The sequence below is a fragment of the Miscanthus floridulus genome, chromosome 12 (genome assembly GCF_019320115.1).
Source record: "Miscanthus floridulus cultivar M001 chromosome 12, ASM1932011v1, whole genome shotgun sequence".
NCBI lineage: Eukaryota > Viridiplantae > Streptophyta > Magnoliopsida > Poales > Poaceae > Miscanthus > Miscanthus floridulus.
This window is the reverse complement of record NC_089591.1, coordinates 75749877-75773856: the sequence shown is the minus strand read 5'-3', so window position 1 is coordinate 75773856 and position 23980 is coordinate 75749877. Positions and strand designations below refer to the sequence as shown.

General features: G+C 46.7%; 5 protein-coding genes across 6 annotated transcripts; 3 read left to right on the top strand and 2 right to left on the bottom strand.

Moving 5' to 3' along the window:
• Positions 1–712: 712 nt before the first annotated feature.
• Positions 713–1370, top strand: LOC136498237 (uncharacterized). The gene has a single exon (XM_066494186.1). It carries the CDS (start codon positions 900–902, stop codon positions 1149–1151), a length of 252 nt encoding a protein of 83 aa, XP_066350283.1. The 5' UTR covers positions 713–899; the 3' UTR covers positions 1152–1370.
• A 7665-nt stretch (positions 1371–9035) lies between these two features.
• Positions 9036–9646, top strand: LOC136498292 (uncharacterized). The gene has a single exon (XM_066494239.1). It carries the CDS (start codon positions 9114–9116, stop codon positions 9360–9362), a length of 249 nt encoding a protein of 82 aa, XP_066350336.1. The 5' UTR covers positions 9036–9113; the 3' UTR covers positions 9363–9646.
• A 4605-nt stretch (positions 9647–14251) lies between these two features.
• Positions 14252–15080, top strand: LOC136498026 (uncharacterized). The gene has a single exon (XM_066493959.1). It carries the CDS (start codon positions 14354–14356, stop codon positions 14639–14641), a length of 288 nt encoding a protein of 95 aa, XP_066350056.1. The 5' UTR covers positions 14252–14353; the 3' UTR covers positions 14642–15080.
• A 2335-nt stretch (positions 15081–17415) lies between these two features.
• LOC136497653 (uncharacterized) lies at positions 17416–18012 on the bottom strand. The gene has a single exon (XM_066493493.1). The coding sequence runs from the start codon at positions 17904–17906 to the stop codon at positions 17631–17633; it is 276 nt and encodes a 91-aa protein (XP_066349590.1). The 5' UTR covers positions 17907–18012; the 3' UTR covers positions 17416–17630.
• A 372-nt stretch (positions 18013–18384) lies between these two features.
• LOC136497651 (diacylglycerol kinase 1-like) lies at positions 18385–23449 on the bottom strand. Of its 2 annotated transcripts, none has more exons than XM_066493491.1 (14): positions 23346–23449; positions 23148–23235; positions 21800–22022; positions 21558–21680; positions 21343–21471; positions 20838–20923; positions 20509–20632; positions 20322–20370; positions 20018–20100; positions 19846–19898; positions 19565–19642; positions 19290–19377; positions 19066–19182; positions 18385–18976 (listed from the first exon to the last, which is right to left on the bottom strand). In XM_066493491.1, exons 1-14 carry the CDS (start codon positions 23425–23427, stop codon positions 18647–18649), a joined length of 1653 nt encoding a protein of 550 aa, XP_066349588.1. In that variant the 5' UTR covers positions 23428–23449; the 3' UTR covers positions 18385–18646. The 2 variants fall into 2 exon arrangements, with proteins under 2 accessions (XP_066349588.1, XP_066349589.1); XM_066493492.1 differs by having other exon boundaries at positions 23338–23420.
• Positions 23450–23980: the final 531 nt, after the last annotated feature.

Sequence of the window (23980 nt, the reverse complement as noted above, 5' to 3'; positions counted from 1 at the left end):
CCGAATCCGTTTATAGGGATTGAGATCTATCCGTATCCGAGTCCGGATATCCAACATCTGATACCGTATCCGTATCCGAATACTTAAATCGCATATTTATGATGTCGATATCCAATCGTATCCTATCCGACATAGTTGACACTATCCGTATTCGAATCTAAATCTGGACAGAAATATGAAAATAAATATAATATCGGTGATATCCGTCCATATCCGATCTGTTTTTATCCCTAAGGCTCAGCCAAGTCCGGTTGCATAAAGGACGTGTTTGATTGGTGGTCTGGTACGTTCCGTAACCAAACATTATTAATTGCATCAGCAAATAGCCCGTGGTATCGTGGAAACCATGTCCCATGGGCCATGGCGTCCAGCAATCCCGCAACGTCGCTCTCACATTCACTCCTCGTCCTCGTCAATGAGCATGTGGTAAAAATCTGCAGCTAACCCATGCGCTTGATTGCGTTAGAAACGGATTAGTTTAATCAGCTAACCCATGTGGTAAAAACCGAAAGGACAATGTCAGCACAAGCAGTCTAGATTCAGTGATACAGAGATGCGTTATCGCATTACGGAACAAGACAAGAGAGCCAAGTGACCCACTGGGCCGGTGTGGAGAAAGCGATCTGCGCCTCTGCGGCGTAACGTAAACAAGCAGGGAGAGTGAGGCTGGAGGCCCCGGTATCCAGGGAAACCAGCGTCCGCGGCCACCTGTTTCCGCCGTCCCGCCCCTCGCGGCCGGCGTCCCTCCGGTATATAACCTGCCCGCCCGGCGGCCTCCCAGCTCACCACAACACAGCATCACACAACCTCACAGCACTACTGCAAATCACCAGCGATCAGCACACCAACCGAACTCTCTAGGCAAGAGCCCAAGATCCGAGGAGTAGTAGCAGAAGGACATGGCGGCCGCATCGAAGGCGTCGTGGATGGTGGCCATGAGCGTGGGCGCGGTGGAGGCGCTCAAGGACCAGGCGGGCCTCTGCCGCTGGAACTACGCGCTGCGGTCCATCCATCAGGCCGCCAAGGCCAACGCTCCCAGCTTCGCGCAGGCCAAGAAGCTAGCGCCGGCGCCGGCGGAGAGGAGGCGGGCGGACAAGGCCGAGGAGGGCATGAGGACCGTCATGTACCTCAGCTGCTGGGGCCCCAACTAGAACTAGGCTTCAGTGTCCAGCCGTGCGTCTGTGTCTCGGCTCGAAGGGCAGCAACCGGGCCTGGGTTGAGACCTGGTTGTTTGCCTCCTGCGATTGTAATATAGGAAATAGGTCCAATAGGATCAAGATGATGATGAAAAGTTCTTTTACTTCAGACGAGTAATATTAAATGGTTCTTATTTGCATTGGAATTTGAACTGTTTGGTTTGAAAACAAGAATTCGGTGTTGTTCGTACCACCATGTGCTCAAGGAGAACGGTCGCCGGTCCATAATGGCAATTTCAGGTTCTGAGATCTACTCTTCCGTGACAGCAGTTTAGGAGTACCTCTTAGAGGACAAAATTGAAACAACGAGATGAAAGTTTAGGTACCGTTATAAGACAAGCGAACAGGACCATTTCAGGTCCCTCTCCATCAAGCTTTTGCAGTCCACGGTAGTGAACCGTGACCATCGTCGAAAACGAAACTAATCATGGTCTCCGAGGTTCAGGGACAAACTGTGCTTACGCAAAGTGGGCCTCCATGGCTCCGTTTCAGTTTGGCTGTAGTTTCTTCTTTGTGCTCCTTCCTACAAACCGCTAACCACGCGATTCAGTGAGTGAAAAGACGGACTAGTTCGCTGAGATTTTTTTTTTAATTTTAACAATTTTTTAAAACTAATTTTAAATTTAACACCTCCGATTTTTTTTAAACTAACACTTTTGGCCGCGGCTATTGCCCTGGCGCGGTCAAATGCATGTGCCACGCCATGTATTGTGGCGCGGCACAGGGCTGACGTGGCGGCGACCAGGAGCGCTGACTGCTGACGGGACAGGGCCTGCCGTGCCACCGATCTTGGCGCGACAGTGCCGCGCCAGGGATCATGGCGCGTCTGGGCCAAATAAAACCCCGCGGCCGAGCCCCCGGCCGCACGCACCCCTGCTCGCCCGGCCGCGCCGCCAGCCAACCAGCCGACGCGCCCCGGCGCCGGCCATCGCCCGCCCGTGCCCACGCCATGCCCGCCCGCGCCCTCGCGGGCCGTGCTAGGCCACTCCCGCCGGCCGTGCCTGCCCGCGCCCTCGCGGCACCCGCGCCGACCGCGCCACGAACCCCGCCGCGTCAAGGCCGCCCGCTCCTAAGGTACCTCCATCTCGATTTAATGTTATTATGATTATTATTGTTTTAGGAGAATTAGTTTGTGATATACGTATGTAGTTTTTAGGTTTTAGGTAAGGATTTTGGGTTTAGGGATTGATTAGGTATTTATTATTTGGTTTGTAGTTATTTAATTAGTTAGGGATTGTAGCGATGCGGTTGTCACTGCTAGATCCGGTTATTATTTAGTTTATAGTTAGTTATTTAGTTAGGGATTGTAGCGAGCCGGTCGAGGGATCGTATTCCATTCGAACGTTATTAGGAATATTTTACTTTGCAATGCTACATAATGTTAATTTGAATTTTGTTAATTTGAGTACTCTAACGTTTTGTTTATAAATTTGTAACAGGATTATCCATCTCACGCAGCACCCGTTGTACCCCATTCTTGAGGTGGAGTACGACGACCAGCACCGAGCACACATCTTGAATGACAACGACGCAGAGGTGGCCTTGCCTCCTTTGAGGCCCCGCACGCACACCAGGGCGCACCACTGGGACGAGCGTTACGCGCCGTACATACGGTGTGCCGGCTTCCTCGAGCTTGTCTGTGTTGTCAACCATGGTCTTTCGCCCCTTGACCCAGCACTACTTACCGTAGTTGTAGACAGGTGCGAGTGTATTCTTTATACGTAAATTTTCTTGTAACAAATTTGGGGCAACTAACAGTTGTTCCATTCTTATAATAGGTGGAGGCCTGAGACCCACACGTTCCACCTACCTTGTGGCGAGATGACCTTGACGTTGCAGGACGTGAAGGCTATTTTAGTCCTTCGGTTGGGGGGCTTCCAGTGACAGGGATAGTTGACAACGATCACTGGAGGGAGCTGGTGGCTCAGTTTACTGGCTTTCTTCTACCGGACGACGAGGCTTCTAAGAAAAATAAGTGAGAAATTTAAGCCTATTTAATATTTGCACTGCTTTCCTGTAACCATCGGGTCTCATTTTCTTTGGTAAATTTCAGGAAAATTTCTGGTGTTTCGTCGTCCTGGATCACGGAGCGCTTTGATTACTTGGACCCACAGGCTAAGGAGTCTCAGATCGACAGGTTCGCTCGAGTGTGGCTCTGGCACTTTCTTGGTGCTTTTCTCTTTCCAGACGCCTCGGGCAACACCATCAACTAGATCTTCCTTGACATACTACGCCAGTCGTGGGAGAACATAGCGGCGTACAGCTAGGGCAGCGCTGTCCTAGCATGGACGTATCGACAGCTATGCGTTGCTTGCCGTCGCACCTCAGGGTATGCGAAACTTGGGGGTTGCTCGTACCTACTCCAGGTTTGGTGTTGGGAACGATGGCCCGTTGGGAGGCCCCTTAATATGGGTTTACCGGTAAGTACTTGTGTTCATTATATTCTTTGATATGGTTACATATGATGAGTTTATTAAAGGCTAATTCATTATCGTGTTCAATACAGCAATGGAACGGGCAGGATACACTTCCTACAGCTCTGTTTATCTGGACGAAATCAAAGTTAGTTAGAGGGAATGCGAGGCGTAAGTACAAGGTGTACACGGACGGTCTCAATGTCCTGACACAGCACCAGGTTACGCTCTCTTTACTATCATACATGTGTCTTGTTCGATCTACACTATATCACAGCCTAACTCAATCACAAAATGTTCAGGTGCATTGGTGTCCTTGGAATGCTCCGGAGCTTCAGTACTATCTCAGTCCTGTCACTAGGGACGACTCAGAGGAGTATCGCTGCAACGTCCCTCTTATTTTCTTCCACATGGTTGAGATTCACTTGCCCATCAGGGTCTGCAGACAGTTTGGAAGAATGACATGCTGCCCACCACCGCTTTACTCCACCAACCAAGGATTGCACGGGTGTGTTATCGATTAATAACAGAGCTACAATCTAGAGGTGTGTGTGGTACAACTAGCATCGTTTTGTTGCAGGTATGACCGCAGGAAGAGGTACAAGACTAAGGATTGACGCGTAACACACAGCGCGCACATCCACTTGTGGGAGACTAGGGAACGGCAGCCGGTCCATGCGAGTCCTCCACACGACCAACACACCTTTGACGAGTACTTGCGCTGGCTTCACAGGTCTATGAGGACACATATCATGCCCCCGTACACTGAGGAGGCGATTGACGAGGACTCGGAGAAAGATATGATCGAAGATGTGTATGATGTTGCCACTAGAGAGGACACACAACTACAGAGAGCCCCGCTACAAAGATACGTGGTAAGATACTTGAATGGTATAATTTGTTACCCATTTGGTATTAATTATGTATACTAAAACTGTTCAACCGTGTTTCTAAACCCAGACGACACAATTGTCGAGGCTGTCCAACGAAGCAGCGTACCAGCTTCACGAGTCTAGAGGGCAGGGGCCAGGCGTTCTCGAGGCTTTTCTAGAGATAAACATAAACTAGTCCATTCCGAAATTGTTTCTTTAGTGTATATGTGTTTGTGAAATACGCTAACTTTAACGTCTATTTATGCAGAAGGTGAAGAAGAGCGGCAGGAAGCTAGCTCTAAAGTTGAGCTGCATGGACACTCCTTATGAGGAACCGCCACTCCCAGCGCGGTCGGGTGGTACGTCTTCAGCCTCTTTGAGGATGTCAGCCGGCTCTTCTCAGCTGGTGACAGGTGTCACTTCCGCAGTGCGTACACCACCATATTATAGCACTAGGAAGGACCCTGCAATCAAGGACGACGACGACGACGACGACGAGTGGGAAGATTGGCCGCAGGACGAGATCGGCATGTCTCAGCTAGGTGGTGCCCCGCTTGGCACCCAAGGAGCATCACAGGTACTAACAAAGGTAGTTTCTTTAAATACGTAGGCTACATGAACTAACGATCACAAAGAATTCTAAGAAATCGTGCATATCACATACTTGCAAGGTACGAGCCATACGCACCGGCGACGCGACCACACCGACGTTGGCTACACTTCCAATGTGTTGCCAACAAATCCGAAGAGAAAGAGGCGTCCGAGAAATTCTTACACTCCTAGGTCTTAGTTTGTTAGGTCGAACTGTTATTGAGGTCCGAAATTTGCAGGCTTATTTGGTTATGTTATGTCAAACTTAAGTCAAACTTATGTGGCAGCTTGTCAACTTATGCTATTTGCTTCATATTCGTTTCAAAAAACTAGTTCAAAAACGGCAGTTCCGGGGTATCTCGACATCGGTGGCCGGCGTCTTACGCGAGGGGTCGAGGAAGCCGGGATCCATGGTCACGTCGCCGCCGATTAAACTGTCAATTTCTCTATTCGGCCTTGAAAAAATTTAACAAAATATAGAAACAAATTCACTATTCATTTTACGTCAAACAATACTTACAATAACTCCCACCATCAGCGCGATGCGTTCCGATTAAACCGTCTAGGTGCCGTCGGGTTGGCGGCGGGCGCGGCGGGCAGGCTGGCTTCTCGGGCTGGCATGACTAGCCGCGGGGTTTTATTTGGCCCAGACGACTGCCGCGCCAAGATTGGTGACGCGGTAGGCCCTGCCCCATTAGCGGTCAGCGCTCCTGATCGCCGCCACGTCAGCCCTGTGCCGCGCCACCATGCATGGCGCGACACAGGCATTTGGCCGCGCCAGGACAATAGGCGCGGCCAAAAGTGTTAGTTAAAAAAATCGAAGGTGTTAGATTTAAAATTAGTTTTTTAAAAGTGTTAAAATTAAAAAAAAAATCTTCGCTGAAAAGGCAGGAAGGCTGACCTCGAGTCAGCTGTACTAGTAATTTGGAAGTAGTAAAATCTGAAATCTCTACTAGCACCAAATCCTGTTTGCTGAAACTTGCTGCTGCTACTAGCAACAAATTGAAAATCGAAGGGTGGTCACTGTTCCGCGCGACCGTGCCCACTCTCTCGCGCAAACAGTGTCTAGGTACAGAGGTCAGAGGATGGGCAGGGGAGTGGCATCCGTTCCTATCTCTGCAACTGCAAGCGCCGCGGGACGAGACGAGTTCAGCCGAGCAAGCCCTCGTTGCCGGTATGCAGGAAAACCATCGCCCGCGGCCACCTGTTTCAGCCGCACCGCCGGCCCGCCCATCCGTTCCGTCCCCCTCCGGTGCAGGGGTGGGGACGACGGCTCAGCCACTCGCGGTGTTGGGTGATTGCATGGTCGGTCTCGGTCTAGTTGTTTTGATCTTTGGACCAGAGCTGTTTGTAAAACAAAAAATGTTCGGCGGATCAAAGTTGCACGGGGATGGTCTATGTATATCGTACCATCATTCGGGGGGAAATCGAACGGATACGCAGCGTCGCAGCCGTGGGACGTGGAAACCTAAAAGCCATGCCCGCCAATGGTTTTCCACAGCCTGTCTCTCGTCACTTGTCAGTTGCACTCAACAGAATCCGAACGAGATATAGCTCTGCGAAATAGTTGTTGGGTTTCGATTTTATAAAACTTTACCAGAGAAGCTAAAGTTATTTAAAAAAACATTTGGTACAACTTCTTTTATTTTTACTGAAATGGTAAAACAACTTCTTAGAGAAGATAGAAAAAAAAAGAGATTTGCTAAAATTCAGGCGTTTCTTTTCAGACGACGGTTATTGCATACATTTTATACTAAAATTGCATATTTCAATTATTGCAATTTCTGTAAACACAATCTGCAATTTTTGGAACTGAGCATAAAAAACCCGTTACACAAAACCACAAACCCGACCAATCTGATTTGTGTTGGCATAACGACAATTAATAATTTATAATTATTTTCTATAGGAAGATAAGAACAAAATTTAATATGTTATGACACAAAGACAAATAACAAATCAAAAAGTAACAATTTACTTGTACTAGTTAGAGGTACAAGAGTGTTGTCTGAAATCATCTTAAAATTCAGGCACATGAAATATAGGAGAAGTGGAGAAAAAAGGTAAGAACTGTGTATAGGAGAAGCTGAAAAACATGTTTTAGGAAGAAACTATTCCATCATGACCTATTTAGTAGGAGAAGCTGAAAAACAACTCTGTGGAGCTATGAGAGAATCCTACCGAACAAGCCCTTATGATCACGGTCTGTTTGAATTTTCTAGTACTACCATCTATCTATTAATTCAAAGTCAAGCTATGAGAGAATCCTACCTAACAAGCCCTTACGATCACGGTCTTTTTGGATATTCTAGTACTACCATCTATCTATTAATTCAAACTCATTTAAAGTTTAGCCAATTAAACTTTTTTAAGTGATGTTTGCATCTCAAATTAAAAGATTTGCATATACCCATTGATCCCATTAGTTAGGTTTAGTCTCATTAGCTAGGTTTAATAGGGTAGTGTTTTTTGAGGTCAGCTAGGGTGGTCAAACCAATCTACACCTGATTTCATTCCACAGATGGTCAAACCAATCTACACCTGATTTCATTCCACAGATACCGGTAGAATGGGTGGGTGGAAGGGGGCAAGCCCTCCAAAGTACAATTTTATGGACACCTACTAATCCCATTAGGTAGGTTTTGCCATTTGCCAACCTAACATACTAGTTGAGGTATGTATTTAAAAAAAATCAATTCATCTATTAATCTACATGTTTTGATGGACTAGGTTAATTTTTAGCTTCTACTCCCTGCATCGTAAATTATAATAAGTCATTCCAAGAATCTTGGGGAGTCAAAGCATCTCAAGTTCGGCTAAAATTATATGATAAGACAATAGCATTTATGGTACCAACTAAGTATTATTAGGTCTTTCGTTAATTATATTTTCGTAGTATATCTATTTGATGTCATTAATCTTTGCAATTCTTTCTATAATTTTGGTCAAACTTGAGATGCTTTGACTCTCCAAAATTTTTGAAATGATTTATAATTTGGGACGGATGGAGTACAGGTTATGATGCTAGTTATAAGTCTAAGTAATCCAAACTCCTTAGCACGTGGGAACAATCTGCACCTAAAGCCCCCATGTGATCTAGCGCGTTAAGAAAGAATTAACTACTCGACTACTTTTTCCCTCGCTAAGAAAGCAAGAAGTTTCTTCGAATGCAGCAGCTTGTGAGCTAAAATATGTCTTGTCGGATCACCATGTATTCACTACTTTGTACTGACCCGTTTTGTTGATCGCAAAAAAAAAAGGAGCTAGGATGACTGCACATGTGCTAGCTCAAACTTGCCTAGCTGATTTGCTCCCTAATTAAAAAGATCAGTAGCGTAGCTTGGTACTACTAACTTGATACTAGGTAAAAGCAATTCTTATTACTAACTACTACCCTCACTCTACTAGCTCCATGCAGTGGCCAGTGAGCGCTGCGAATCAGAACCGGAAACGGAAAGGCAGGAGACGTTTCACAGAGGCAGTGGGCAGCTACTGGCTACTGCCCGCCCGGTGCGACCGTGCGAGTGCCGACTGCCGAGTGAGGTGGGTATGCCCGCACGCGCTGATCACGTGCTGCGTACCTCGGGATCCGCCAGGTGAATCAGCTAGCCTGTTCGGGGGGCCGTATCGTATCGTGAATTATTTACTGCTAGCTAATTTGGTGTGAGAGAAAAACATATTCCTAACTAAAAATTTACGATCGTTTATGAGCCAGCGAACATGCTGGTTCAGGAGCAATGTCACAGGCCACCGCAGACAGGCCGCGCTTTCGCAGCGAAATAAACAAGGCGACGGGATAGGGACGGGCGCCACTGGGCTCCCACTAGTCCACTACCAACCGGAGCGCCGGATCGGAGAGCCCCCGGTATCATGGAAAACCAACGTCCGCGGCCACCTGTTTCGCCCGTCCCCTCCTCCCGGCCACCGCGAGTATATTAATATATAGGGTAACCCACACCCACCACCTCTTCTCTGCACCTCAACACTACACAGCAACTCTGATCACAGCGAGAATCACCAACAAAGAAGCCAGGAGATAGATGGCCGCTGCAGCGAAGGCGTCGTGGATGGTGGCGATGAGCGTGGGCGCAGTGGAGGCGCTCAAGGACCAGGCGGGCCTCTGCCGCTGGAACTACGCGCTGCGGTCCGTCCACCGGGCCGCCAAGGCCAACGTGCGCAGCAGCCTCGTGCAGGCCAAGAAGCTGGCGCCGGCGGAGAGGAGGCGGGCGGACAAGGCCGAGGAGGGCATGAGGACCGTCATGTACCTCAGCTGCTGGGGCCCCAACTAAGGCCTCGGTTTGGTTTCGGCTTTCTGCAACCGAGCTCAGCTTCAGACCTGGCTCGAGGCTGGTTGCCTTAGTATGATGATGATGAAAAGTTCTGCCACTTGATTTCAGTGCCTGAAACTCTGAACGCCTACGTCGCTACTGTAGTGGAGTACTCGTTGTGGCATGAAAATAAAGAATTTTTTTTTTCAGTTCATAACAAGGTTTTTAAGGTGGATTGGCGTGTGGCAGATATGAGTCAGTAAAAAACCTGAAACTCTGAAATGTCTTCATTGGTGACACCATAATTTACTGTTAGACCATGTCTCATGGTGATGTGAATGTGATTTGGTTTATTAGCAGAGGCCATGTAGCAAGACAAATAAACCAACATGCCTATCTGCATGTGGATTGTATTCCTCAGCCCAGGCCACATCTGAAACATCAGTTCAGTTTGCCAGTTTCAACTTTCTACTGAACCTTAACCATAAAACACTTGCTAATGAACAAACAACAGAACCATCGATATATAGCCATAAAAGAAAACCCACTAATACCAATCACTCAGGCAATCAGGCGTACTGCACAATTGGAGATCCACCCAACTACAAATTTCTATATATAATAAGTAGAACAGTACAGTATAACACTACCGCCACCACCAGCAGCGAATTTGATATTTTCCGTACGAGATGCATGATCCATGTAACTGCCACGGACGGCTGTGACGGCGAGTCATAGGTGATCCTCCCAGTGAGTCTCTTGCTGCGTCGCGCCGTTGCATCAGCAAACGTCCCCCTGGTTTCCTTTGCTTGTCTGTTCGCCTCCCACAGTTTGGCTGACTCTACTTCTAAATCATTAGGTTTAGTATGGATTGGCGTATGGCAAATATGAGGAAGTAAAAAACTGAAACCCTGAATTATCTTCTTTGATGACACCAAAACGTAAGTGTCTGTATTCCTACGCTACTGTACTGGCGTGGAAATAAAATGCTTTGAACTCAATTGTTGTGAGAGAAAAACACTGTTCCGGCTAAATTGTCGTGAGAGAAAAACACTAGCTGAAAAAAGAAGTCGAACAAGCTGAATATGGGGTAAGCCGAACAGGGCCGCATAGAGCTGAGAGTTTCTGGGTTAATTTACCCATGGTGATGTGATTTGGCTTATCGGTACAGGCCAACTAGCAAGACAAATAAACTAAAGCATGTGACACTAAAAAAAAAAACGAACCGCTAATGTGACACCAGTCGTTGGGGCGCAGGCGTGCTATAATTTGACGTCCGTCCACCAACATACTACTACTACTCCCTGCATATATATATATTTCTTATTTTTGAGAAATCAAGCGAGTTTAAATTTAATTCAAATATATAAAAAATAATATTTATAATACTGATTAAGTAGCATTAAATTTAATCATGAAAAATATAGTTTTATAGTTTATCTATTTGAACTTGTAAATATTAGTAACATTTTTCATTAAACTTAGTTAAAATTAAGAAAGTTTTATTTAATTCAAACTATATTAACAACACCACTCTTTCAATATCTTTTATTTCAATGATTGACAAATGCGATCCAAATTTCATGTGCAGGTTGTATTTAGGGAGACACACTAGCTTCAATTTTAGGCCTATTTTGCAACAGTACGAAGATCAACAAGCGCTTATGTTAAGAACTTTTCATAAATTGGAGATTACAGTATTGAACCTCTTTGCGTCCTTCGGATGTCGTTCGATATCTAGAATTTAAATTGTCATAAAGTTCTTTGTTTGTCTTAAGTGTTGGATCATAATAAGTTGGTCCGATTTCTCATTAAAGAAGATGGAGTCAGATACTTGTTTCCGTTATTAAAGAAACAGTAGCAACACCACTAGCGAATTTGGTACTCTCTCCCTCCACGAAAGAATACAATTATAACACAGTGTCACGTTTTAGAATATTAAGTTTAACTAATTATAGATAAATAATATTAATATTTATGATATCAAATAAATACCATTAGATTAATTACGAAATATATTTTTATAGTAAATTAATTTGGACTCATAAATGCGAATAATATTCACTAAAAACTTGATGACTACTTTTGCCGGCCGTAAACCGTTGTTGCATTCTTTGCTGGAGACGGGGGAGTATTTTCTGTATGAGTCTACGAGATGAGTGACAGCATGACTCATGATAACGGCCAGGGACGGCGAGTCATCTCATAGGTCAGAGAGCAATCCAGATTCTCTGACTTTGTGAACAAAAGTCACAGGTGACTTTAGGCATGTCCGATGCCATCCATACATGAATCAACGGCTGGTGGACACTGATCTCTCCCCTTGCCAGCCTGCTCAGCCCACACGTATAACACAGCCCAAGTAAGAGGCCCATTTCCTGGTTAAGAGACGGCGACGGCTCAGAGGCTGCTTTTGGCGCGGAAATTTCCTGGTTGCCGCCGCCGCCGCCGCTAGGTCGTGCTCGCACCCGCCACAGTCGTCGCGCCTGGCCGCAGTAGTCGCGCCTGGTTGTGCTCGCGCTCGCGTCTCTTCCACTCGCCGCGCCGGTTGTGCCGGAGTCGTCGTCGTCCGAAGTTGTCTTGCGAAGGCGGCGCAGGCTCATGCCATGACTGAGCATGGTGTTGTGGTTGGCGGAGGGTGACTGACGCACTTACCGGCTAGTTGTAAACTGGGTGATGATCGGGGTCTCATCTTCCTCTTCCTTGCTGTGATACTGCTTCTCCATGGGTAGCAAAAAAATCTTCCCTATCTCACTATTATTTGTTCATAAGTCTGAAAATTCACTCGTACACGTTCATTGTTTGTGCAGTGTTCTTTGAGCCCTTAACTTTTACTTAAAATCCAATGGCGCAACCCGACAAGTAAGATATGCTTACATTCGATCCCCTTTTTTTTCTTCCAGATGTGCAGCAATAATAAGCATGCATTTATTTTCATACAGAGAGAATGCAACTCCAATTTGGGTACCTTATATTGGTCAGAAATTTAGAAACTTGGAAGATGCTTGGTCATTTTGGGTAGATTATGGGGGTCATGCAGGTTTTGAAGTCAGAAAACGGTACACAAATGAAAGTAAATGTGATAAAAGGGTTACTTCATGTAGATATGTGTGCGCCAAGGAGGGTTGTCGAGCACAAGACAGGAGAGATCATGTCACGAAAAATCCTCTAGCTGAAACAAGAACATGTTGTCCAGTTCGTATGGGTATTACATTAGATCGAGTGACAGGGAATTATGAAGTGCTTGATCTGATTCTTCAACAGAATCATGTGCTTCACTTGCCACAAACCTCTCAATATTTCTCTTCTCTTTTCTAACTGTTCATTTGCCTTTGCAGGGTCGAATTCTCTGACTCGGCCGTTCAAGATCTTTTTTTAGATCTTTGATTTAGTAGCTGCTATCACATATGGAACATTTTCGTCTTTTAGGATGATTGTTGAGCACCTGTGTGCTAATGGATTGCTTGAATGGAGATTATTTTGGTTCTTTTAGCCTTGATAGTTCTCTGGCTAACTGTACACAATTATATGCTGCAGTGGTGACTATTGATGGAAGTTATTTATTAGCATGGAACTGTTAAAAATATTCAAGTGAATCCTATTTTAGTTCTGCACTAAAATGACTGCATACTGAAACTCTGTAAACTGCATGTCTCCCCTGTCCATGAAGTGGGCTTTACTTGGGCTGGTTTCACGTTTGGGCTGGACAAGCCTGCAGTGAGAGAACTGACATGGGCAGCCACCGTTGGATTCTAAATGAATGGCATCCGGCAGCAAGAAAGTTACCTGTGACTTTTGTTCACAAAGTCAGAGAATCTGGATTGGCCAGAGAGAGAGAGAGAGCAGGTGTCTCTGTTGCATCAGCAAACGTCGAAAGGGACCGCGCAGCGTGGAAACCATGTCCTTGAGCCCGCTGGTTTCCTCTGCCTCTGTCCGCCTCTCCCATAGTTTGGCTGATTCTACCCACTTGTCCCAGAGCAGAGCATGTGGTGAAAACCTGCAGCTTCACTCGTCTGATTCTGTGCGTGGCAAAGGAAGTTCCACACGGGTTGCCTCAGAACCGATCCCATGAGATTCATGTCGAAATATATATAGTGGACACTGGACAGATCACAGATCAATAAAGCGCAGGTGAAGAGAATCGTTGAATTGATGAATATGATACGTACGCAATTCAGAAAGACATTCAGTGAGTGAGAAAGAAAAAGGGTATTGGATCAGGGCTCCACGGAAAAACACCCGATTTGTCTCACCAGGACAAGAAAAACAAGAAGTTCCACGGCTGGCTTCGTCGGGTGAGTTGCAAATTTTGCCACATCTCTCGATGCGATTTCCTGTTAGGATTAGGATTAGTGAGACATAGAATTGCAGAGTACCAGGCTCCGTTTCATCTCATCGATCATTGCTTCAAACAGTCCCTCCCGGCTCTCGTACACGTGAGGGCGACGTAACCGCGGCACACGTCTAGGCTTTGTTCGCTGATTTATTATGAGAGAAAAAACGTTGTTTCTTCGCTGAAAAAGTATAGCTCATGAGCTATGCTAGGTGCCTGATCGAGGTGTGCTGGCTGGACACGGCCGCTTCACAAGTGGCTAGCACACCGACAGGCGACAGCTGACAGGGCACAGCACTCGCAGCGCGCCGCATTTTCCAGCAGCCAGCCGAGGCAGTTGAACCTCGGCGTCCGCGCGCGTCCTCAGCCGCTCGCGCTCTGCACCCGGTTTTCAGGAGCTCCCCCCACTGTTTTACACGCGGGGCCGGCCGTGTCCCCCAAAACCACGTGCCCCGCACGCAGCAGCGACGGCACACTCCATCCCACTCCCAGCCCCGGCAAACTCGCCCTCGCCTCGGCCCCTTGGCTGGCTATAAGACCACCGGCCGCACGACACGGTCTCGCCAAGACAGCAAGACGTACGCTAACACAAGTACACAGCCACCGAACCAAGCAGCGGCCGGGCGGGCGAATCGAGCTAGCTAGTCCTCGACCGATCATAACATACGGGTGGAGATAGATGCCGAGCGGGGGCGGCAAGGCGAAGGCGTCGTCGTGGGCGGCGGCGATGAGCGTGGGCACCGTGGAGGCGCTCAAGGACCAGGCCGGCCTGTGCCGCTGGAACTACGCGTTCCGGCAGGCGGCGCAGCAGCAGCAGCGCGCAAGGAGGCCAGCAGGCGCGAGCGGCGCAGGCGGCCCCGGCAGCAGCGCCTCGGGCTGCGCCGCGGCGGCGAGGAGGAAAGCCAAGCAGCAGGAGGAGGAGCTCCGGACGGTCATGTACCTCAGCAACTGGGGTCCCAACAACTAGCTACGAACTAGCTGGTGATCGTCTGATCGAGCAGTCAGGACTTGTCTGGATGCAAGCCCCAAGCCTCCCAGGCGAGAGCTGGCCGGGCAACAATCTGATCTGACCCCGAGCGTCTAGGATTGCTCTGCCCGTCAGGCAACCTTGCCTAGCTACATTATTAGGCGCTAGCGTTTCGTTACTGCTTAGTTTGTTCTACGAACGACAAGGGCAGCCCTTGTGGGCGGATGAATCATCCAACATGCATGTATATGTGTGTACGCCAGGAAGTTGATGAACACGATGTACACCATGCGCAAGAGCTTAATTTGGCATGGTTTCATCAACTGTCCAATTAAAAAAACAAATATTTTTCTTTTTAATTTACTCCATTAAAAATGGAGTAATGTACATGTGGCTTTGGGATAGCAAGATTTTAATAGCCCCCTCCCTTCAAACTCAACTAATGTTGTGCCATACAGATGCATAGTCTTTTATAACGGTCCAAACCTCCTGCTTCCCTGGATGCTCATGCCCCGGCACGCCTCCTACCGCCACCGCCAGTCCGCCACGCCACTGCCTCGTCAGAGCGAGGAATTGTGTAAGACATGGTGGAATGCTGAAAGTTCTTACAGACCCTAGTCAAATGCTGAAAACAGTAAAGAAAATGTCACTTAACAACACTCTGCAATTTCAAATATGAAGTCCTCGAACCGTTTATTGAAGCCAACAACCTGGAATCCGAAGGTTCTAATGCGATTTCAGAGATTTGAAATCCTAGCTACAATTTCTGTAGACATAAATCTGAAACTTTCCAGCTGAGCATCCAAAGCCGGGATTTTGAAAGTTCCAAGTCCCGCCTTACTAGCTTCTCTGTTCTACGGAGTACATTTGTAAGTTTTCATGATCACATTTGTTTTTAGGTTCTTCCGGTTATATCCTGCCAAAAAAAGAAGAAGGTAGTGGCAGTGTGGACCCATACAGTGACAGTGTACCACTTTTGTTCTAAATCCACCTCTTATCTAGTCAGCTCCAGTCGCTCATTGGACGGGGATTTCACAGGATAACTGAGAAGTCCCTGTCCACCCCACCCACCACAATCCTAGAATTCGCTAGACCGACTCTGTGTGCTGAAACCTGTCGCGGCAGAAAGAAGCAAAGCTAACCTAGCACACATCACACTAATTACCTCTAGCACTAGCACGCCAACATGCTAACCCTGAAACTGACAGGCCGGCTCCAACTCAAAGCAACCATCCATGATCCATCCTCCCTGGCACCAGATTCCTTCCCTGCGGCCGCTTCCATCAAAGCGTTTGCTACTAGCACAGTAGGCCGCTTCCCTGTCGCCATTTCGTTTTGTTCTCACTCGGCCACCGGATGCTCAAAATCCGGCCGCTGACGCCGCCGCCGGATGTGTCGTCCACGAACCTGCAGAAATGCTCTCCCACATATTTGCGCACACAGGAAACGAATGTCGTGTTACGGACCGAAACAGCGGGCAGTTGTGCTGTGTGCACAACCGCGCTGCACTCTGACGGTTTTCGGAACTGAATCGCACCGTGCTCTACCTCGCATATATATTCAGTATTCACACGGCTGCCGTCTAGTGCCGTGCTATTACAGCAGCAGCAGTACAATCACTGGTTCAGAATAGCAGTGGTGGGTTTGGTTGTTCTGTTTGCAGCATCGCATCGATGAGCCTGGGGTACGCGAGCAGGATGGCGTGGCGAGCGGCGCAGGCCGTGGCCGTGAGGGCCAGGCAGCCGCCTAGCAGGCCGATCTCTGGCGCTGTGAAGGCGAAGCCGGGGGCGGCGGCCCAGCGGGCGCAGGGAGGACAGGCACAGGCTGGTGGGGGGCTCACCGGCGTGTCCGCGGAGAAGGCGGTCGCGGTGGAGAAGCTGAGGAGGAGGAGGGCGGAGAAGGACGAGAACGTGATGCACCTCGTCTGCTGGGGACCCAATTAGGCTAGGCTAGGCCGCTAGGGTTCTAGCTCTATGTAGTACGGTTTTGTCACCGCTCTGACTTCTGAGTGCGGAGTTAGAGAGACGTGTCTACGATGATGATCCGCCCTGTTGCTTGTTTTGGTTTATAAGCCATGGCTGAAAGTAGCGTTGGTTGGTTTGGTACGAGGAAAAAATATTATTCGTTAGCATGTCTTATAAGCCAAATACAACTAAGCGAACATGTTGGATATGCGTGTTTGTTCAGTGTAGTATCTGTAATTCTGTATACACGAAGAGATGTAAATATTGCCACAGTAGCGAGGAACTTTTAGTGGCAGGATATATATACACAATTCAGCAGGGTAGTGTTCCCGATGAGGTGACCTGTGTTCTGGGGGTTGCCGGAGCGTCAGTCAGCAACGAGGGATAGCGGATCCGGCGAATGGCGCGGTTCCGGTGCGCTTCTAGCAAGTCAAGAGGCCTTGCTCGTTGTTGTAGCTCAGGCTGGCCTTCAACGCCGTCGTGGAAACCTCCCTGCCTGCTGCTACCTCCACTTTGAAGAGGTGGGGGGGGGGGGGGGGGGGGGGGGGGGGGCGCAGATACACGTCATACTGCAATTTCCACGCGAACAGAGATGGCTAGGCCAACCAGGTGACGGTTCGAGGAAACAAGCAAAGAGACGCATTGCAGGGTGCAGCATCAAAATGTTGCCGTAACCTTCCCAACACGCCAAGAAAAAAACTTGTTTCTGAAAAATATCAGCACGAAAATGGGCACTGCAGAAGTGCAGATAGCCAGATAGTAGAAAGATAAACTGCGTGATGTGTACATGCACATGTAGAAACATCTACAGACCAACACGAAGTCTTGTTCATGTTCCCAAGAATCAACGTATGGATGCCTTTAGATATTAGATCACTATAACAAATTTTACATCTTGTTTTCAACCTCAAACAAAACAACCGTGAAGAGCACTAGTTGTCTAGCTAGACCATCTTTGACATAGCAGTGTGCTCCAGCGCGCACACACACACACTACACAAGATCGATGCTAATACTCCTTCCTACTAGGTGTTGGGCCCCCAGACGGAGAGGAACATGACGGTGCGCAGCGCCTGCTCGGCGCGGCGCCGCTTCTCCTCCTCCGCCTTCCTCCTGGCCACCGCCGCGGCGCTCGCCCTTCCCGACTCCACCGACCCGGCGCCCGGCGCCCTGCTGCCGCCGCCGCTCCTCGCCATCGACGCCGACGACGACTGCGCCTTGTCCTTGACCGACCTGCCCGTGCTCTCCCGCACAGCCTGCGCCGCCCGCGCGCCCACACGGCTCATGTACCTCAAGCTCATCGCCCTGCAATTGCTCGCTTTGCGACTTTGTGTTGTGGATTGACGTGGAGTGCGGAGAGGCGCGCGGGGGCCTTTTATACCGCAGCGGAAGGAGCCAAGCAGGACGCGCCTCTGCCTGTTTCTCTGCTTTCTGGTGGGCGCGCGGGGAACGTGGTTTGGCTTGGAACCGTGAGGATTATCTCAAACAGCGGCGGGTGTTAGCTGCGGACGCAGAGCACTCCAGATTCCAGAAGGTGTTGTTTGTCGCGTCGCTGATCTTATCTTTATCCTCGCTCACAAGTCACATCACATGTGACGCGTTCTGCCTGTCGTGCCTCTGACAGATTACGTACGTGACTGAAAATTGCTCCTCTATGGGATATGCTGCTGTTTCTGAATCCTGATCAAACACGGTATCAGATGTGCCTGCGAATCTCTTCCGTTACAAAAGTCGTTTCCACGATGGAAACGTCTCAAATTATCCAACTGAGAATCAGGCATAGAAACAGATGCACACAGAAATTTTTAGTCAGTGAAATATAGCCGGCCTATACAAGGCTGTTAAACTTGAAATTTACAGAATATAAACTGTAGATAGCAAAATGAGCAGTTTCGCTAACAGCAGTGGTTAACTTCTGAAATCTCCACCCCGTGAAAAAAAAAGCAGTATCACTAACAGCAGCAGTGAACGCTCTGAAATGAATTCTAAACTCCGGACCGCATGCACAACTCAGCACGAACGCCGGATGGGTTTCTAAATTCTAACTGAGATGAGCGATGTCGACCTCGTCAGGGATCTTGAAGGTGGCCGCCGCGCCGAACTTCTTCCTCCCGTCCTCCCACTCGTCCTCGTCCTCCAGGCTGTTGCTCTCGTCGTCCTCGTAGCTGTGGCACGACGGGGGCGACGGGTCGTTCACGCTCTTCGACCTGCACGGGTCGTTGGCTAGCATGGCCACTTGACGGAGGTTGGAGATCTCCACGACCACGGTGTCGTCCTCCTTGGGGAGGGGCTGCTTCCATGGCTCCCCGTCGATCCTCATGAACGTGTGCTCCGCTGCTCCCTTGTGGAACTCGAAACGGATTCGGTGGGCCTGAAAGCAAAAAAAAAAAGAGTCAGCAATCTTCAATATCCTAGTTTGGTGCAGTGTGTGCCGAACTGCTGACAGAGTAAGTAGTTCACCTGCGCTAGACGAGTTCCATGGCCATTAGGAGCCAGCAAGATGAGCCCATGCCAGGCGTCGCGGAAGCCGACAACCTCGATAAGGCCATCATCAACGTAAGGTGCAGTCAGGTCTCTCTGCATATTGCCATGAAATGAAAGCTTATGAATCTCTGCCAAGTGCAGATAGTATGTCATCAACACAACCATGGAGTCTGTAACATGTTTGAAGGAGGAAAACTCACGTCTTGAACTTTCCTAGAGCTAGGTGTTCCCCAAGGATTCAATCCTCCCGAGAAGCTTGGCAAGTTGAGGCAGATAACTGATTGAATGCTGAAACAAGAGGGGCAACGTTTGTCAGTTTTTATAATAGTCCATAATTTTATTTCTTACCAATAATCAATACACCTCGATTGGAAGTTTGGGAAGTCGGATATGGATTAAAGCAGCAGGGATTTCATATGCAAAAAATGAAAATTAATAGTAGTACATGGATATGGCTGGGTAACAATGATATTACCTGCGAGGAATCTTGAGCTCTTCCCATTGGCTACCAGGTCTTTTCATGATCTTCACCTTTGCAAGTTGAGAAATGTTCCTGAAAGTGGAAATTGTATAGGTCATATATCAGAGGTCAAGGAATACAGAGACTGTTAAAGTGATGGTGGAAGGAGTTCCTTCTACAGACAGAACTAATGCCACCATACTTCAATACTATAAACTGAACATGCTGATATAGAAAAATGAAGTATATTATGATCAAAATGAGAAGCATTACAGGCTGCATTAGTGACTCAGTACCTTGAAGAAAGATGGTTTAGGGAATGTTTAAATCCAAGTTTAGCATATGTACCCTGCATCAAAGAAATGCATTATACTAACCATGCTGATGGGGTTTGCAAATCCTAATGACCCATCAAGTTAAGTGAAAAAAAGAGTAGTATTCGAAAAAATAAATAAAAAGATAGCATACCTGATTTCTTAGCTGGTGTCTGAACTTCTCTGGATTTCTCTTTCTTTCAGAGTGGAATTCATAGGATACTTGTGCGTCCATTCCTGCAGTATGTTCAAATTATGACTATCATGGTTACTAACCTTCTCCTGTATCTACTGCAAACAGGAATACATAAGGATTTACTGGGACATCACAATTCCCTGTTAGAAATGGCGAAAGTTTGCATCTACTGTATTGTAGGTACCACACACCATCAAACATTCTTGATGAAAATGTTTATGATTCTAAGTGGTAGAATGAACAGACTACAGAGAACTCTTACCCAAGCTAAAATAATTCCAGAATCCTCCACGGAATGTGTGGTAGCCCTCCTGAAAAAGGAAAGTCAATAAGATGCTGCTCTATATTACATATGGCACTTAAAACAAGAGCATGACTATCAAAGTCTGCCTTTACATTATAAGTAAAAGTAACGGAAAAAGGTTGCATCTGTGAAAGATATTTCTTACCAAATTGAGAGAATCGCAAGCTGATACACGGTGGAAAGCATGCAATGAATGTGGAAGATCTAAGGGAGCAATAGGATCGCATGGGCCTTCCTGTGGAATTCGCATCCTCATGATGATATGCCAACTGAAACAGAAAAATACAACTAAAAGTTAAACCGAGTGTTTTCTTTCGTACGCTACACATAAGGACATGTTCTAATGTTGCTAAGATAAGTGGAACAATAATTGGAAAAGAGCATAAAACAGTTCGCCATATGAGATAGACGAACGAGCTCATGCAGTGTCATGAGCAAAACATTATCTTTAGTTCTTTGTAAGCAAGATGATACCTATCAATATTCATTTCTCTTGCTCCTTTTACTTGACCCAGGAATGATTTCACTGCTGCTTGGTCAGTAGCTGGATTCTTCTTTCCCTGCAGTCAGATTAAAATACAATATTGATTTTCAGAATTGTAAAACTTGGTACAAGCCCTATAACTCCTAAAAAACATGGCAATTGAACTGGCAGAATTGCATGGAAACAACATCATACTAATTTAATAACAAATTTCCCAATTTCCTACATTAAAATGAAAAGTTGTGTTCCTTAACAGAGACTGATGCTCGGGCATAACATTTCTGTTAGCAAACATTAATAAAAATAGTGTGTTTCTTGTGGCTAGCTTTTATGGTTTTATTGTGTTTGTTTAACAGTCAAACAAGAAATTTAACTATATTTCTTCATTTGCACAAAAAACATAAATTTTCCAGGCACATAAAACACAGAGATGTAGAATATTAATCATAATTAGGAATTCAGTATGCTCAAAATAAGCAAAAGACGTTAATGTACCCATCCAAATGAAAAAGGGAGGTTGTTTCCGGTTCCTAGAGGCACAGTAGCAACAGGAGGGGGATGTGATAGCTTCAGATCACTAACTACTCCAAGCAACCAACTTGCCGTGCCGTCACCACCAGCAACCTATATTTAAAAGATCCTTGGTTAATAAAAGGACATATCTAACCGGAAATTCATTGGACTCACAAATCCAAAAGTAGGTTTCTCACAATTAGCCTTAAGCTCTTCTGAATTTGAGTAGCAATGAGGTCACCGTTAGACTTGAGCTTTTCAAAGTTGCAGTATAATCTGTGTAGAACCTTATCAGGAGCCTTTTCTGAGAGATCAAAAACCTTTGAAAAAAATAGAGTGGATCCAACAATGAGAAAATGATTTGAAGTACTACAATAGTATAGTGTAGGGGAATGCATATTTTTGGTGTTACAGCATTGATAAACTGCTAGCTATTTACCTGCGCTTCATTGAGAAGTTCACGGTATGTTTTGATCAGACTGCTTCCCAGTTGGCCACCACTTTTAGAATTGATGAAGACTACCACAGGGCAACATGGCACACTATCAACAGTGACTCGTTCAGAGTCCGGCTTCAGTATGTAATCAGGGATGTAGTAGTCTGTCAGTGGCCCGCATGAGCTGTGGCAGGAACCATTAGTGCCATTTCTGTGTAGTTCCATCCTGCAAAAACAATTTCATGAGTAAATCATAATTGATCCCCCCCGCTCCTCCATCATCAACAATGTGGCGCAGGAGCAGGAGAAGTGGAAAGAAAATTAGAAGGTGCAGGATGGCCAAAATTAATTGTAATGCTATATTATTTCACCACAGCCATCTTGTTTACAAAATCTCAAACCATTAAAGAAAAAAAAACATGCTATCCACATTTTATAGGATTGTTGATGTAGTCACCCTGTTCGCTTGTTGGTTCAGCCAGACTTATTCAACCAGCCAACAATGTTTTCCTCTTACAACAATCCAGCACTAGTCAGCCCAGAAACCAACCAGCGAACACGCCGAGTATCTCTATAGCGACAAAAAGTAATTTGAGCAATCACCAATAGGAACAGGAAATATTCCCCTAAACAAAACATTATTAAAAATCACCTACAAAAAGGAAATATGCTAGAACGAAGAGAACATTATTAAAAATTCCTTACTCCTGAAACTATTCTCGCCCAATTTTGAATATCCTCAATTCGCATTATTATATATTGCTGTCTCTTAATACTATATGCTACTCCATGTAACAAGAAACAAAAAACAGCGTAAAATATGACAAAGTATACAAAAAGCGTGTAGCCTAGAGCGAATAAAGAAATCGGAACCTACTGATTCTTTTCGCAACTATTTCTATAATCATACTTTGTTCGAAAGATCTTTTTTCGAAAAGAATAATGGAAGTAGAGAGATCGCAGATCGCAATGTCAACAGTTTTCCTCGGTGAAACAAAACAATGCCACAATGCTCCCACAATGTCTGCAAAACTAGCAGCAACCGAGTGAAATTGTGCGCCAACGAAACAAAAATGGGGATCCCAAGCCCATGGACGGGAGAGTCGGGAAGCTAGGCTTGACCCTGTGCGCATCCGGGCATGCAATCAGAGTACGCGGGGAGGAAAGGTAGAGTGCAAGAATCAACCACCGAGCCGAGGCAAGGATCGAGATCCTAGCAAGATCTCGATTACCGGCAAGGGCACCGTAATTGGAACACGGCATCCAAATAAAGGCCAAGAAAGAAAGAAATCCGCAGGCAAGATCCTCCGTGAGAAGACAGAGCAGAGGCGGTCGGTTCCCTGGAATTTACCTGGAATCCCAAGAATCGGGGCGTCCTCCCCGCGTCCTTTGGTGTGGATTCGGCTCCCCGAGGACAGGAACTGGGTGTGGGTTTGGGCCTGGATGAGAGGAGAGGCAGGTATTAATAGGGAGACCCGAGACCCGACGGAGGCGAGGTGAGGACGGCGAGGAAGGAAGCAGCGGAGAAAGAAGAAAAGGACCTCTGGACCTCCGTTCGAATTGCGGTCGTTCGATGGTGCTGGCAATTGTTCGCCTCCGGCGCTGCTGCATCCACTGGCATTGGATCGCATCACGTCACCTGATGGCAGCACGTCCTCGCTTTCCCACTTTCCCACTTTTTTTTTTTCCTATTTTCCTTTGTGCTGGTTAACCTGCCAAGTTTACATTGTTTCCTCCTTTCCCAAATTATATGGTTCATTAATTATAGCTGTCAGAAGTTACAAAATACAACAACATCAAATTGGTAATAATTAAGCTGTTCATAAAGTATGTATTGATATTGTATTTTCCGAATTTTAGATGTTAATATTTTCCATAAAACACTGGTCAAAATTAGTGAAGTTGGCCTAAGGCAGAGGTAACAGAGGGAGTAACTATTAGTTGAAGTTGCAATTTATGTAGCATTATTGGTATCAGTCACAATCTCAATCTTTTTTTTCACAAGTTGGTTATGGGGTCTTCGTATTGTTGTTTTAACTAACATGTTCTCTAGTGTTATTCCTCAGCAAAAAGAAACATATTATGTAGTGGTACTAGCATCCCATTCAAAATATGATGCGGATTTATGTCATCAAACCTTGTATAATATTAGGCCCTGAAGCATTTTACAATATGGCAAATAGT

Coding starts and splice junctions, on each gene's coding strand:
- LOC136498237 (XM_066494186.1), top strand. CDS start 900: ATGGCGGCCGCATCGAAGGCGTCGTGGATGGTGGCCATGAGCGTGGGC.
- LOC136498026 (XM_066493959.1), top strand. CDS start 14,354: ATGCCGAGCGGGGGCGGCAAGGCGAAGGCGTCGTCGTGGGCGGCGGCG.
- LOC136498292 (XM_066494239.1), top strand. CDS start 9,114: ATGGCCGCTGCAGCGAAGGCGTCGTGGATGGTGGCGATGAGCGTGGGC.
- LOC136497653 (XM_066493493.1), bottom strand. CDS start 17,906: ATGAGCTTGAGGTACATGAGCCGTGTGGGCGCGCGGGCGGCGCAGGCT.
- LOC136497651 (XM_066493491.1), bottom strand. CDS start 23,427: ATGCGATCCAATGCCAGTGGATGCAGCAGCGCCGGAGGCGAACAATTG. Junction 19,643..19,845: donor CTAAACCATCTTTCTTCAAG/GTACTGAGTCAC, acceptor TTCCACTTTCAG/GAACATTTCTCAACTTGCAA. Junction 19,183..19,289: donor GCTCTAGGAAAGTTCAAGAC/GTGAGTTTTCCT, acceptor GGCAATATGCAG/AGAGACCTGACTGCACCTTA.